This window comes from Podarcis muralis, chromosome 5 (assembly GCF_964188315.1).
Source record: "Podarcis muralis chromosome 5, rPodMur119.hap1.1, whole genome shotgun sequence".
Classification (NCBI taxonomy): Eukaryota; Metazoa; Chordata; class Lepidosauria; order Squamata; family Lacertidae; genus Podarcis; species Podarcis muralis.
In genome coordinates this window covers 43,776,514-43,789,366 of record NC_135659.1, presented here as the reverse complement: position 1 = coordinate 43,789,366, position 12,853 = coordinate 43,776,514, and the positions used below count along the sequence as shown (strand labels likewise).

At 41.9% G+C, this 12,853-nt stretch overlaps 1 protein-coding gene across 1 annotated transcript in view; it reads right to left on the bottom strand.

Annotated features, from left to right (window-relative positions):
• Positions 1-12,853, bottom strand: part of C8B (complement C8 beta chain) — a 32,856-nt gene that overhangs the window by 10,936 nt on the left and 9,067 nt on the right. The window contains exons 3-6 of the mRNA XM_028733328.2: positions 10,633-10,771; positions 6,170-6,311; positions 3,761-3,893; positions 2,984-3,181 (exon numbers count right to left, since the gene is read on the bottom strand). Coding sequence (XP_028589161.2) covers positions 2,984-3,181; positions 3,761-3,893; positions 6,170-6,311; positions 10,633-10,771 — 612 coding nt within the window. The remainder of the gene's footprint in view (positions 1-2,983; positions 3,182-3,760; positions 3,894-6,169; positions 6,312-10,632; positions 10,772-12,853) is intronic.

Sequence of the window (12,853 nt, the reverse complement as noted above, 5' to 3'; positions counted from 1 at the left end):
AAAACAACTGAAAATAGGTTTTAAAATGATACAAAATGAATACCTAAAGTTGGAAAAGTTGGTTGGAACAGCAGCATCTTTAGTTGTTTCTAGAAAGCACAGGTATTCTCATAAAAGATGGGGGGCGTGCACACATTCACTGCACACATTCATCAGGTCTCCTGGAGAATCTGCACATAATCCTTCCATGAAAAGAGAACTGTACACATTTCCTAGTCAATATACATACTCCTCAACAAGCTTTGAGAAATGTGCATAGATTGACTGAATTTTGTACATTCTCCAGCTGTTATTTGGCTGCATTTTGTACATTCTCCGAGCAATATGCACATTCCCCAGTCACTATGCATAGTCTCCAAGAAGCATGACTTTTACCTCCTTTCATGTTCAGAAATGTCTGAGATGTGCTCCCCAGGCTGCTTTTGGCCCACTGCCTAATCATACATGGCCCTCTGCATTGGGTAACTAGCAGGAGTGGATTTAGGATGGTGCAAAGAGGGGGCGCCATCTCAAAGCCCAGCAAGTGAGGCAATGGGCTTTGGGAAAGAAATATGAGGCTCTTAGAGTCCTTCCTTTTCCTTCCTAAAGCCTAGTTAGTGCTTTCCCAGCTTTGGGAAGGATGTGGGAGGGCTCTGGGACTACCTTTGGGAAGGCAGTGGAGCATGTCAAATATTGGTTTCGCACAGGGTGCCATAGTACCCAAGTCTGCCATGGTTCACAAGCCTGTCCTGTGCTGCCCCACCAACCCTACTGAATAATCATTCTGCCTTGGGTGAAGCCAGAAATAACACTGAGTTGTATGGTAGTCTATGGACTTTGTGACAAAGATATCCAGACTCATGTCTAAGCCAAAAATATGAGAAAATGTAATAGTAGAGTAACCTTCAAGAAAGTTGTGCCAGCTAGATGTATATTTTACATGGGGGGAGGGGGGATATATGTATAGCTAACTGTATTCACATGATTAATTCATCGAAATAAATCTTCAAGTTTAATTAGTGAATTAAAAATACACTAATTATTCTGGCACTGAATCAAATTTCCTAATGCACTTGATAAAAATAATAATAATAATTGTCAGTGCTGTTTTTCTAGAAAAAGAGGTGCTGTCACCATGAATGCCTCCCTCATTCTCTTAAAATGGCAATGGTACCTGAGAGGCTGAGTTTCAGCTGGAAAACTCCCCTGATAATTGTGTTGCCTAAGTATCTAAATCTTATAACCATTTTTTTAAAAAAATATATTTTTTCATATCAGTGATAATAAGGTTTCTTTTCCCTATAATTTTGTGAGCTGAAGATTTTGTAGTGCTGAAATCCAGTCCCGCTTTTTAAGTATCAAGTGGTTTGTTTTGAAATAAATTCTACATGGATCAGTATCATCCTCCCACAATGAAACTGCGAGTATTTCATGCAACCCACACTGCTTTCCTGAACAAGGCATTCCAGTGGATGCACCGACTCTTCCAAGGTGAATCGGCTTGCTTGAGTCTATAATTAAACTATGTAAGGCCTGCAAGCAGTTTTCATTATATATTACTGTCATGACTGCCCTGCAGTGGAATAGCTTGGTTTCTTTGCTTCTATTGCCATATTCTGAACTGACAGCACCTGTCTTGTTTCACCAGTCTAACATTAGCATGGCCTTTTATGCGCATGCTGACATCCCTCTGGAAATTCCAAGGACAGGAAGGCAGCCATCTCAGAAAGTACCCTTGGAAAAACAGATTCTTAAGCAGAAGTGAGCGGTGGGGCATCAGGGCTTTGAACCCAGCCTTCCTGTCAAATTCCTATCATACCTGCAGGGTACTCTCACACATCCCCTGTAGCCTTATCCAATAAACAGAAATGCACACTTTCACATGGCCAGATCTTTTGCATACATCCCTCCACAGATGTTCATTCCAATTCCTTCACAATATATATGCTTGCTGCCCATATACATCACTGCGCAACTTTCTTTCTGTGGAGCCTCCCTGAAATTATGGATCTGTGTAGCATTCTGTTATTGTTTGTATGGCGGTTTGTTTGTTTTTAAAGTATATATAGATCACTTTTCAGGAAGACCTCACAAAGTGGTTGGCATCACTTTAAAAAGAAAAGGGGGGGGGGAGATTACCATACAATAAATATGACAACTCTTTTAGAAAAAAGCTGTTACTGTACTGTATTTTCTTCATTCCCCCTCAGGGCATGAGGTTATGTGATAGTTGGCATATAGGTTTATAATAAATCAATAAAAACATACTTTAAAATAAAATAAAATGGAACATCTGTTTGGGAGGGGAAAGCAGATAAGAGTGTTTGGATTCAGGGCCCCCTAGGTAGTCAACACTGACACCGGTGACAACATGGAAATCCTACATATGAAGCCAGGACTGCAGAAAATGTGACCCAGCAAGTCATTGTAGCTGCATCCACCTCATGCATTTAAAGCACTACAAACCTACTTTAAAGAGCTATGGCTTCCCCCCAAGAATTCTGGGAGCTGTAGTTTTGTAGGGGTGCTGAGAGTTGGTTGGAGACCCCTATTTTGTCCTCCTAGATCTATGATTTCCAGACTTGCCACTGGCGAGAGATGGATTGTTAAACCACTCTAAGAACTGTAGCTCTGTGAGGGAAACAAGGGTTTCCTAACAACTTTAAGCACCCTTAACAATCTATAGCTTCCAGTATTCCTTAAGGGAAGCCATGACTGTTTGAAGTGCGAAGATTGTGCTTTAAATGTATGGTGTGGACTGAGTAATGTGTCAGAATGATCCCAGACCTGAACCATTGTTTTGGAGCTAATTCAGAAAGGGTGATGTGACAATAGAAAGAAATCTCTGAATATAATGATTTTCAGCTCTAAATGTGGTGTGAAAACATTTGAGCAAAACTAAAAACACCCTTACTTTTCCTAACTTCAAAACACAGTACACAGTGTTTCTAAAACTGCCCATGTTCACTAAAATGAACCTAGAGTTATGGAGAAGCATGTTTACCGTTGAAGAAAATCGTTTTGTCCTCTGAATGTACTTCTGGTACCTGTTGTCATCCTGACTGTAACCAACTTCAAACATGCCTGGTATTTTTATGCCAATACTGAAGCTTTGTTGTTTCGCTTTTGCCTTGGAGACATTCTCTTCAAAACTTGAATAAGATTCATATTCAGTCAAAGCAAATTCATACTTGCCTTTGGTCTAAACAAAAAACATGAATAAGGAACTTTTTGTATCCTGATTCCACACCTAAAGTTATCATAATTTTGTAGTTTTCATTCTATATATTTATTGCAAACCAATAAAACCAATAAATAAATTTATTGCAAACCAATATTCTGTATGTGGCAGCAAATAAATGGCATTCATAATTAAATAAATACATAGTTGTCCACATGCAGACATGTTTTACACATAAGGCATATGGCTTGTTGGTAGAAAGTTAAGTGCCTCAACAATATATTACAGAAATATGTATTGCTGATTCATTAAAAGAGAGACAGAATCCTTAGCTGCTTTGCTGAAAATATGAAAAATCTTCCTTATGAAGGAAAAATGCAACTCATAATACCTGATATTATCTGTGGAGAGGTCTTCTGGATTATCTCTAACACACATATGTAAAGTACTTGAAAAAGCCCAAGTGACTTGGACTTCACATAAAACACGTAAGCATAAAACATAGATATTTGGTTGAGCATTATTTTTACTTTAATAAATGACTTGATGTATCAACAATCCTAGGAATTTTAACTGCACATACAGCTCTTCAATACATACCTCTGCCAAATAGCTTTCTACATTGTATGGTTTTCTGAAATTGGTGTCTCCAATATACTGGGGAGAACATGCTCCAGCATAGTATTTATAGTCTAAAACCCATCCTTCCAGGTCATTTGTGAAAATATTTAATCTGGGGAGATGGGAAATGGATAAAATTGCCGTGCTTAGAGATTGGTTATTCAAAGCAAGTTATACATCTTCTTTTGGCTACAAATTTTAGTTCATATGAGGCCTGTTTTGGCCTTGGAAAAACTACACAATTTTTTAAAAAGCAGTAATGCAGCAAATGGGTGTGTGTGTCAAAATTGGGTCTGTAATAGCTGCCTATCAAGCATACTGATTTTCCCAGACACAGTGAACAAATTTTATTCTGTTACCATCCAGGAGAGAACCTCCAAAGTATTCTGATTTTTTTCATACTTGCACTACTTGTAACCCACTAAGCTGAACAGAACCCAGCAGTCAGGTGTGGCAGTCCATGAGAGTTAAAATGGTTAAAACCTGAAACAGTTACAACCTGTTCCATTGCTTCCTTTCTAGACGTATATATAGGTGGACAGGGCCTTGTGTGTGAGGCAGGCTATAGCATATGCAATAAAAACATAGCAAGTTGCCTTATACTGAAGTCAGACTGTTGGCTCAATCAGTTCAGTATTATCTATACCAGATTGCAGCTACTGTGCTTTCCAGAGGGGATGGGAGCAGGGGTCAGTGCACAGGAAACAGAGCAGCAGGACCCATCACCAGAGCCAGAGGGGTCCCTGTCTCCACAAACAGAACAGGCTCTGAGGTGTAAGGAGGAGCAGCAGAGTCTGTTTTGGAGGCTGGGACAGGCAATAACCCACAGCCTATCTCCCTAGCTAGCCAGGTGGAGCTCGCTATGTGATTCTTCAGTTGGAGTAGGCTCGGAACAGGTGAAGGTCACATGCCTCGTTAAGCCCAGATGCTGCAATCATTGAGGTGCTGTGTCTGCTCAACTAACTGCCTATGTTGATGCTCCAGGATCTCTGTGGGACTTTGGGCATGTGGACTGACCCTGGACTGGGAACTTGACATACTGACTTCCCACCAGGTAGGCCAGGGGTTTGGGACACCCAGGGTGTAGATTTTTTTTAATTTTAAAAACGTTCTAATATTAATTGTATTGGACCTTTGGCTAGAATGTATTAGTCCTCTTTTGGTGTGCCTGCATTTTATGACTCTTGCAATAAACTCCTTTCCTATCTGACCCTGTAAGTAGCACAAATGGTCACTCAGGATGTTTTGCTACTTCTGCTTTGAGCTAGCATCGGGGTGAAGAAATCTGGCATCTCCTTGAGAGGTTCCAAGGAACAGATAGGGACAGGAATGCCAACAACTGGGTGGAGGCCTGGTTGCTAAGGAAACTCTGATATATTAGGACATTTGAGACCCAAATGACCTGAGCAGTTAGGGGCACCCGAAAGTATTTGCAGGGGCGAAGTTACTGGAATGGAGCCATGTGTGTTTTACTTCTCATGACCTGTAACCTTTCTTGATGTTTGTAGGAGGGTGTTTAAGACTGTTTCAATGTTTTATAACTCTTTGTGTGCTGTGTTTGAGCTACTATATAAGCTTTGTTCTGTTTTTACTCTGGTCAGACCTTTTTCTGAAGTACCGTAGTGGTTCGGCTAGAACAACCATGTTAAGTTGAGCTATTAAAATAGTATCTAAGCTTGCTGTAATTCTTTTGGTTCCATGTTTTATTTAAAAGTTTTATTTAAAAGCTGTCCCCTTGCCTGGGTAATGAGCAGGTGGAGGAGAAGTAGATTCTTCCCATGAGTTGATGAAGGTTCAGATGTAGCTAAACTATAACACCTGTTGTAAAATTCTGCTGCAACAGAGTAACATGGCTACTTTTCTAGGAAGTATGAGAATGTGTCTCAAAACCCCTCTTTTCTCTAAGCAGTCATAGAATTTATTGATAGCAGGAATGTGAAATCTCAGCCAGGCCCCTGAGCCAAATGTGGACTTCTAGGCCTATTTATCTGGCCCTTGAGAATCCCCAAAGCCATTTCCCCTCCCTGATTACCTCATCTCTTCCCAGGCCACAGCCTCACCAGCCTAGTTTCACACCCTCCTTGAGAGTTTTTGGAATGTTTCCTTGAACTCTGTTAATTCCTCATGGTGGTCTGAATGTAGGGTAGGGCTGGGTGGGTGCAGTAACTAGCCTGCTGAGTAAAGGTAAAATTTACATTTGTTGCTCCGCCTACTTTTACCTCTGGTCCCACCCACCATTGGCACATAGCTCTGGGGAAGATTGCCCAGAAGTTAATGTGACCCTCAAGCTGAAAAAAAAAAGGTTCCCACCTCAATTCTAAAGGTGGAACTGCAAATTGTTCCATTTGGCATCAGTCCTGTTTCTGGAAATATAATGGAACTGCTTACCCACTTGCTAGCATTTGTATTCCCCAGTATTGTTCCATCTCCTGGCTGCACTTTTTATATACTTTCTTACAATTTCTTTCATCTGACTGATCCCCACAGTCATCATCTCCATTGCAAAGCAGCCTCCGATTAATGCATCTCCCTACAACACAGAGTGGGAACACACTAATTAATTGTTAATCTGATATTTCCCTTTAGCTCAATCAGTGCAATGCTTTGCCCCTGACCCCTGAAAATGTGAAGATGCAATTATCAATTTATTTCAGGGAAAGCGCTTGGCTTATCTGCTCCTTTACAAATTCGGGTTTAATAACCAGGCACATTTAATTGATTAGGATGAGTCTGCATAAACATTTTGGTAATATTATTTTGAACTTAAATTAGCGGCAAATTGTATTGCATTTCTTGGGCGAAAAGTCATCACTAGCAGAAAGAACTTGAGAAATATGGTACAACTGTAATTGCAACATGCAGCCAATGTATAACCTAGCAATCTGGTTGAAATATAGAATGTACTGAGTATTGAGGATCATTGTTTTGAAAAGGCGATGTTTCTGTACTTTAGAATTGTGCTGAAATGCTTGAAAGCATGCTCGTACTGGCTTTGTTTGGATGTAATAATAAACTATGGTTTACTGTTACATCAATGTTCCTGTGCAAACCTCAGGCTCACACCTTCCCTGTTCTGCTTTGCACTGCCATGAGAGGCACTGCCAGCCTACTGCTAGGCAGAGTAAGGCAATTATCTCAGGTGCAGATGCTAGAGGAGGTTGCAGTGGTCCCTTTCAATTCCTCCTGAGGCCTCTGTTCCTCAACAATTCTCCTCCATTGGAGATTAGAAATATGTGTGCAATATGCCTAAAATAGCCTGCTGTCCTCAGGTGCACAGAGACATACGTACAGACAGATGCTATCACATTGTATGTGTTAAAGCAAGACTTAACTGCTAGTTAGTTTCTGTACATGAAAGGGGGGGGTGGAGCTTGTTGCTATTTGTTTCAGACAACAAGATGGCTTGGGTCAGTCCTGGAGGAAAATGGGAAGCTTTCACTTCCACTTTTTAATTAATGGCCGATTAGTGTTATGTCATAAGCTGGACAAACTGTCAATAGTTTTAACTCTGATTTGCCGAATGCAAACCTCACTTTATGAAGCTGACTTGTGTCCATACACCTTAGTTTGGATTAGCTACAGTTTAGGATTCGGATGTAACATTAAACTGTGGTCAGTTGGAGGTGAAATCTTCCAATCTCCTCACTGTACTTGTGCAAAAGAAGAGACAGGAAGGCGGCCACTCAAACCCAAGGCTTGCACTGTCTCATTTATGTTTTGAAAAATAACAGTTCATCATTATATTTGAATGAGGCCACTGTCTGCAAAAAGTTGAGAAAATGAACAGCCTGCACTCAATGTCCTATGCTGAGAAGCAGCAATTGATGGGCCATGTTTGAATACTGAACCTGTATTATAGAAGTGGGTAAATACAGTGAAATGGCTTTGTCCCTGTTCTCTATTCCCCAAAACTACAGTAGGATGAGTTGCCTACTAGTGATTTTTTATTGCTATATCTTAATCTATTGAAAGCTGCCTAGATTGGCTGGGATAATCTAGTTCAATGGGTGGCATATACCGTATTTTTCGCTCTATAACACGCACCTGACCATAACACGCACATCGTTTTTAGAGGAGGAAAACAAGGGAAAAAACATTCTGAATGAAACAGTGGATGTATCATTTTTGTGCTTCATGCTGTGGCCACAGACATGTGATCTGATGGTGAATTTGGGGTGACCCAATGCAAAGATCCTGAGAATCCCTGTGGATCCATGCTTTGTAACCACATTTTTGCATCATTGCAGCCCCAGGCAACAGTGGGTGCGTGATTTTTTTGGTGCAGGCTGTAGCCATGGACATGCTATGTGATCTGATGGTGAATTTGGGGTGACCCAATGCAAAGATCCTGAGGATCCATGTGGATCCATGCTTTTTAACCACGTTTTTGCACCATTGCAGCCCCAGGCAACAGTGGGTGCGTGATTTTGGGGGGGCAGGCTATAGCCATGGACATGCTATGTGATCTGATGGTGAATTTGGGGTGACCCAATGCAAAGATCCTGAGGATCCATGTGGATCTGTGCTTTGTAACCACATTTTAAGTGGGGAGCGAAGGAAAAACAAAGAAGGGACATGAGAGGGGTGTGCAGAGAAGCAGCTGGCTAAGAATGCAGGAGAGGGATTTAACGGGAGGGAGGAAAGAAAGGCAAAAGTTTCCCCCCACCCAAGCCAGCCATCTCTCTCTCCCTCTCTCCCTCCCTCTCCCCCAGCAGCACCGGAGCACAGAGAGGAATTAGAAGGAACTACACTCTGCTTTCCCCTCTGCTTGCCTGGAGGGGAGGGGCTTTCCCTGCTCTTTGTTCCGTTTCAGCAAACACAGCAACGAAACAGAGGAGGGTGGGCAGTAAGACCCTGAGGCAGAATGCAGGAAAGCAGCCGCTTCCTCTTTCCAGGTTTCCCTTCTCCGTGAAGCGCGATTTGATTTTTGCCTGATTTTTCGGCTCCAGGGACCACACATTCGCTCTATAACACACGCAGACATTTTCCCTTCCTTTTTAGGAGAAAAAATCTGCGTGTTATAGAGGGGAAAATACGGTAAATAAATTATTATTATTATTAGCAGTAGTAGTATATAAATATGGCCACCACCTAAGGATTCCTCATCTGTAAAACTGAGTCTAAGCAAATTTGTACTGCAAATCCTACTTATGGCACTCTTGATTCTATGTTTTCAAAACCTCCTTTCTGCCCTGCCATAACTCATATTCCTGTGCCAACTTCCTGCCTTTTCCCCTTCTCCTTGACCCCCAAACTGCTTGTGGTTCTGCTTTCACTGCTTTCTTGGCTTGAATAAGACCCTGGCCTAAACTTCTTGAAAACTTGGGACCGCCTGCTTGCTGTGAAAGCAGAATCTGCCAAGGTTGCATACAGCCTAATGCAAATTCCCTTTCCCATGGCATCCCATTTGCATTACCAACTTAATGCTTCCTGCATCCTTTCATCACTTGCTGCAACCACCAAAAAAAGTACAATTTCTGTAGGAATTCCAAATGTTGCCGTTGCATAAAAAACAAGCAAACAGCAACCTGGAGTTTCCTGGCTGCAGAAATCGAGACAGCACTGCTGAGCCTAATAAATCCTCATTTTTTTGTTTTATAGTGAAGTTTGAGGAGAAAGCTGATGAGGAGTAATTTTTAATATATTACGGATGTTGATGATTGTTGCTGCAGTATCTTTATTTAAAAAAATATATGACTGCAATATTTTGAAATTCTAGCTGTGTATAATATGAGTCATTAGAAGAGCTTGGGAAGGCAGTTTTCTTATTTTCCTTGCTGCAGTTTATAACCCAGAACAGATCTGAAATTCTTTGCAGCCTGTCTAAAGCATCTATACCTCCAGCACCCTGCCATGTATACTGCTGGAAAATGCACATGCAGGCGTGATTACCAAGCAGGCTTGGGCATAATGTAATCCAATAAATTTTAACAGCAGACATGAGAGAAAGCACGTGATCTTCATTTTGATCTGTATGGACTTCTTAAAATGAACCTAGAAAGGGAGCCAGGAACAAATAAATTTTGTTCTGATAAAGCTAACAGAGAGCATATCATTTATGATTTCTGAAATATGACACCATCAGGGGCACACAGGGGGTGGAATTGAACATTGTGCATTGTGTAGGAACATGGCCATTCTGTCTGCACAAGCACTGCACCTGGTGGAATGGAACTGTTTAAACTATGGATTAAATATGAGCATGCAGGATGCTGGTGTACACTGTTGACGTTACAGGCACTTCACTCCTTCCCTGCTCATGCTCTATATGTGCTGCCAGGAAACAGTCCATCGTCTGACTTAGTCTGAACTCAGGCTTGTAGATTGTTTTCTCCCAACAAACCATAATTGGTAAGCCAATAACAACCCTTGGTTTCAATTCATGGTTTGTCAGGAAAGCAGCAAACCCAGATTGGAATTTAGTGCCGGACCCAGACTCTGGCCTGATTCCCAGCAGCGCAACAGCAGAAGTTGCTCGAGAGAAGTGAATCGTCCACTGTTTTGCATCATTCACCAGCACACTGTGTGTTCGCATATAAACCATAGTTTAGTTTAACTGTGGTTTAAAATGATGCGCAAACCAGGCCATTGTTGTTCCCTGTTGTCCCATTCTTCTTGCTGGTTTTATAATTATGTCTGTTTAATAATGCAAACCATATCAAATTTCAGTTGTGACAAATCAAACAATGTGAACTATTACTCTACAGTTTAAAAGGTCTGCCAAGAGTATGATTTCATTCACTCTATTAAGTTCAAATTTTCATTCACTCTATTAAGTTCGAATACAATTCAATACATGGGGGCTTAGCCACTGGCTTCAAATTTAGGAAAACCACTTCTTATTCACTAACCTGTGGCACACACAAAGCCTTCACATCTAACTGTATTCCTGCAAGGTCTGTTTGTAACGCAGTCTTCAGTTTCTTTGTCAGAGTAATCACACGGGTCACCGCCAAACTGAGAAGGCCGTTCCACATGGACAAATCTGTACTGTAACAGAATAGAGATTATGAATTCCAGGTCTCCTAAATTAAAAAAGGCATGTATCCCAGATATCCCTAGATCTCTGCTAGTGGCAGCACCAAGCATCAATAGCAAATATCAGATTTCTTCCTATTCCATCTCTGTGGTTAAGAAGAAGGCATCTGATGGCATTATATATATATATATATATATATGCTTTCGTAGATTTTCACGGGTACAGGAATGCAGGTTTTGGTGTCCTCGGGTGTCTTCCCGTGTAAAAGATGGGGTGTCTAGGCGACGTTTCGACGAGGTCTCACTCGTCATCTTCAGGCTGGTGCTTAACAAGAAGCCGAAAGCACCAGCCTGAAGATGACGAGTGAGACCTCGTTGAAACGTCGCCTAGACACCCCATCTTTTACACGGGAAGACACCCGAGGACACCAAAACCTGCATATATATATATATATATATATATATATATATATATATATGCAGGTTTTGGTGTCCTCGGGTGTCTTCCCGTGTAAAAGTTGGGGTGTCTAGGCGACGTTTCGACGAGGTCTCACTCGTCATCTTCAGGCTGGTGCTTTCGGCTTCTTGTTACTGGAACAGAGCAGGATCTCAGTGTTTGAGTTCCTATAAATACTGTTGAGGAGGTGTGGTGTATAGCCTCCAATGTTCTGGGCCGAGAGGAAGTTCCCAGGCTAGTGTGCCTTTTCTTCTTTTGTTCCTTAATTGCTTGAGGGATATCTTGAGTGATTTCTTGAGTGATATCCTGAGTACCACTTAGGTGGGTCATTAGGTGTGGATTAGTTGCTAAAGCCTTTGTGTCTTGACCTCTTGAACTTTGTGCTCTGGCTTGGCTTCGTGTATAGGGGCTATACACCACACCTCCTCAACAGTATTTATAGGAACTCAAACACTGAGATCCTGCTCTGTTCCAGTAACAAGAAGCCGAAAGCACCAGCCTGAAGATGACGAGTGAGACCTCGTCGAAACGTCGCCTAGACACCCCAACTTTTACACGGGAAGACACCCGAGGACACCAAAACCTGCATTCCTATACCCGTGAAAATCTACGAAAGCATATATATATATATATATATATAATGATTAAATGATCTCAGAATCAAAGGAGAGCCCAGTTCCCGATATATAGGTAAAGGTAAAGGTACCCCCGCCCGTTCGGGCCAGTCTTGCCAGACTCTAGGGTTGTGCGCTCATCTCACTCTATAGGCCGGGAGCCAGCGCTGTCCGCAGACACTTCCGGGTCACGTGGCCAGCGTGACAAGCTGCATCTGGCAAGCCAGCGCAGCACACGGAACGCCGTTTACCTTCCCGCTGGTAAGCAGTCCCTATTTATCTACTTGCACCCGGAGGTGTTTTCGAACTGCTAGGTGGGCAGGAGCAGGGACTGAGCAATGGGAGCTCACCCCGTCATGGGGATTCGAACCGCCGACTATGCGATCGGCAAGTCCTAGGCGCTGAGGTTTTACCCACAGCGCCACCCGCGTCCGATATATACCAACTACCAAAACAATCAATCCACAAATCAATTTACAAAAGAGAAGGTAAAAATAAAGTACTAGTGTTAAAATTTATATCACAACATAGTGCAAGCGGTTTAACACTGTCTGGCCACTGTGAGAATAGGATGCTAGGCCTGATCCAGTAGGCTCATCTTATGTCATATATACACATTAATATCCTGTTAATGCCCAAGCAAATGTATAGAACATATGTTTCCAAGTTGCTTTCAGAATGACAGTCAGGGATGTGTGTATGTTGTGGATTTTTGTTTTTGCTGGTTTTTATTCAGGGCTATGTTCAAATTAAGGAGTTCTCAAGGCTAGATCTCCCATGATTATGTGTGTTCTATAGTGATTAGGATGGCAGAGAAATGTCACCAGGCAGAATGAAGTTTTGCACCTTCATAACTGTGCATTCGATCTCTAATATATGTGTGGGATGTACCTCCTTTGTGGGTTGAGGGGAAGACCAAACTAGTACTGCTCAAAGTATGCAGAATGTTCTCTTTTTGTTGCCATACTGATTGGCAGATAGCTACCCTTTTTGCTGTTTGAGGGAATGGTTTCCCCTGACTTC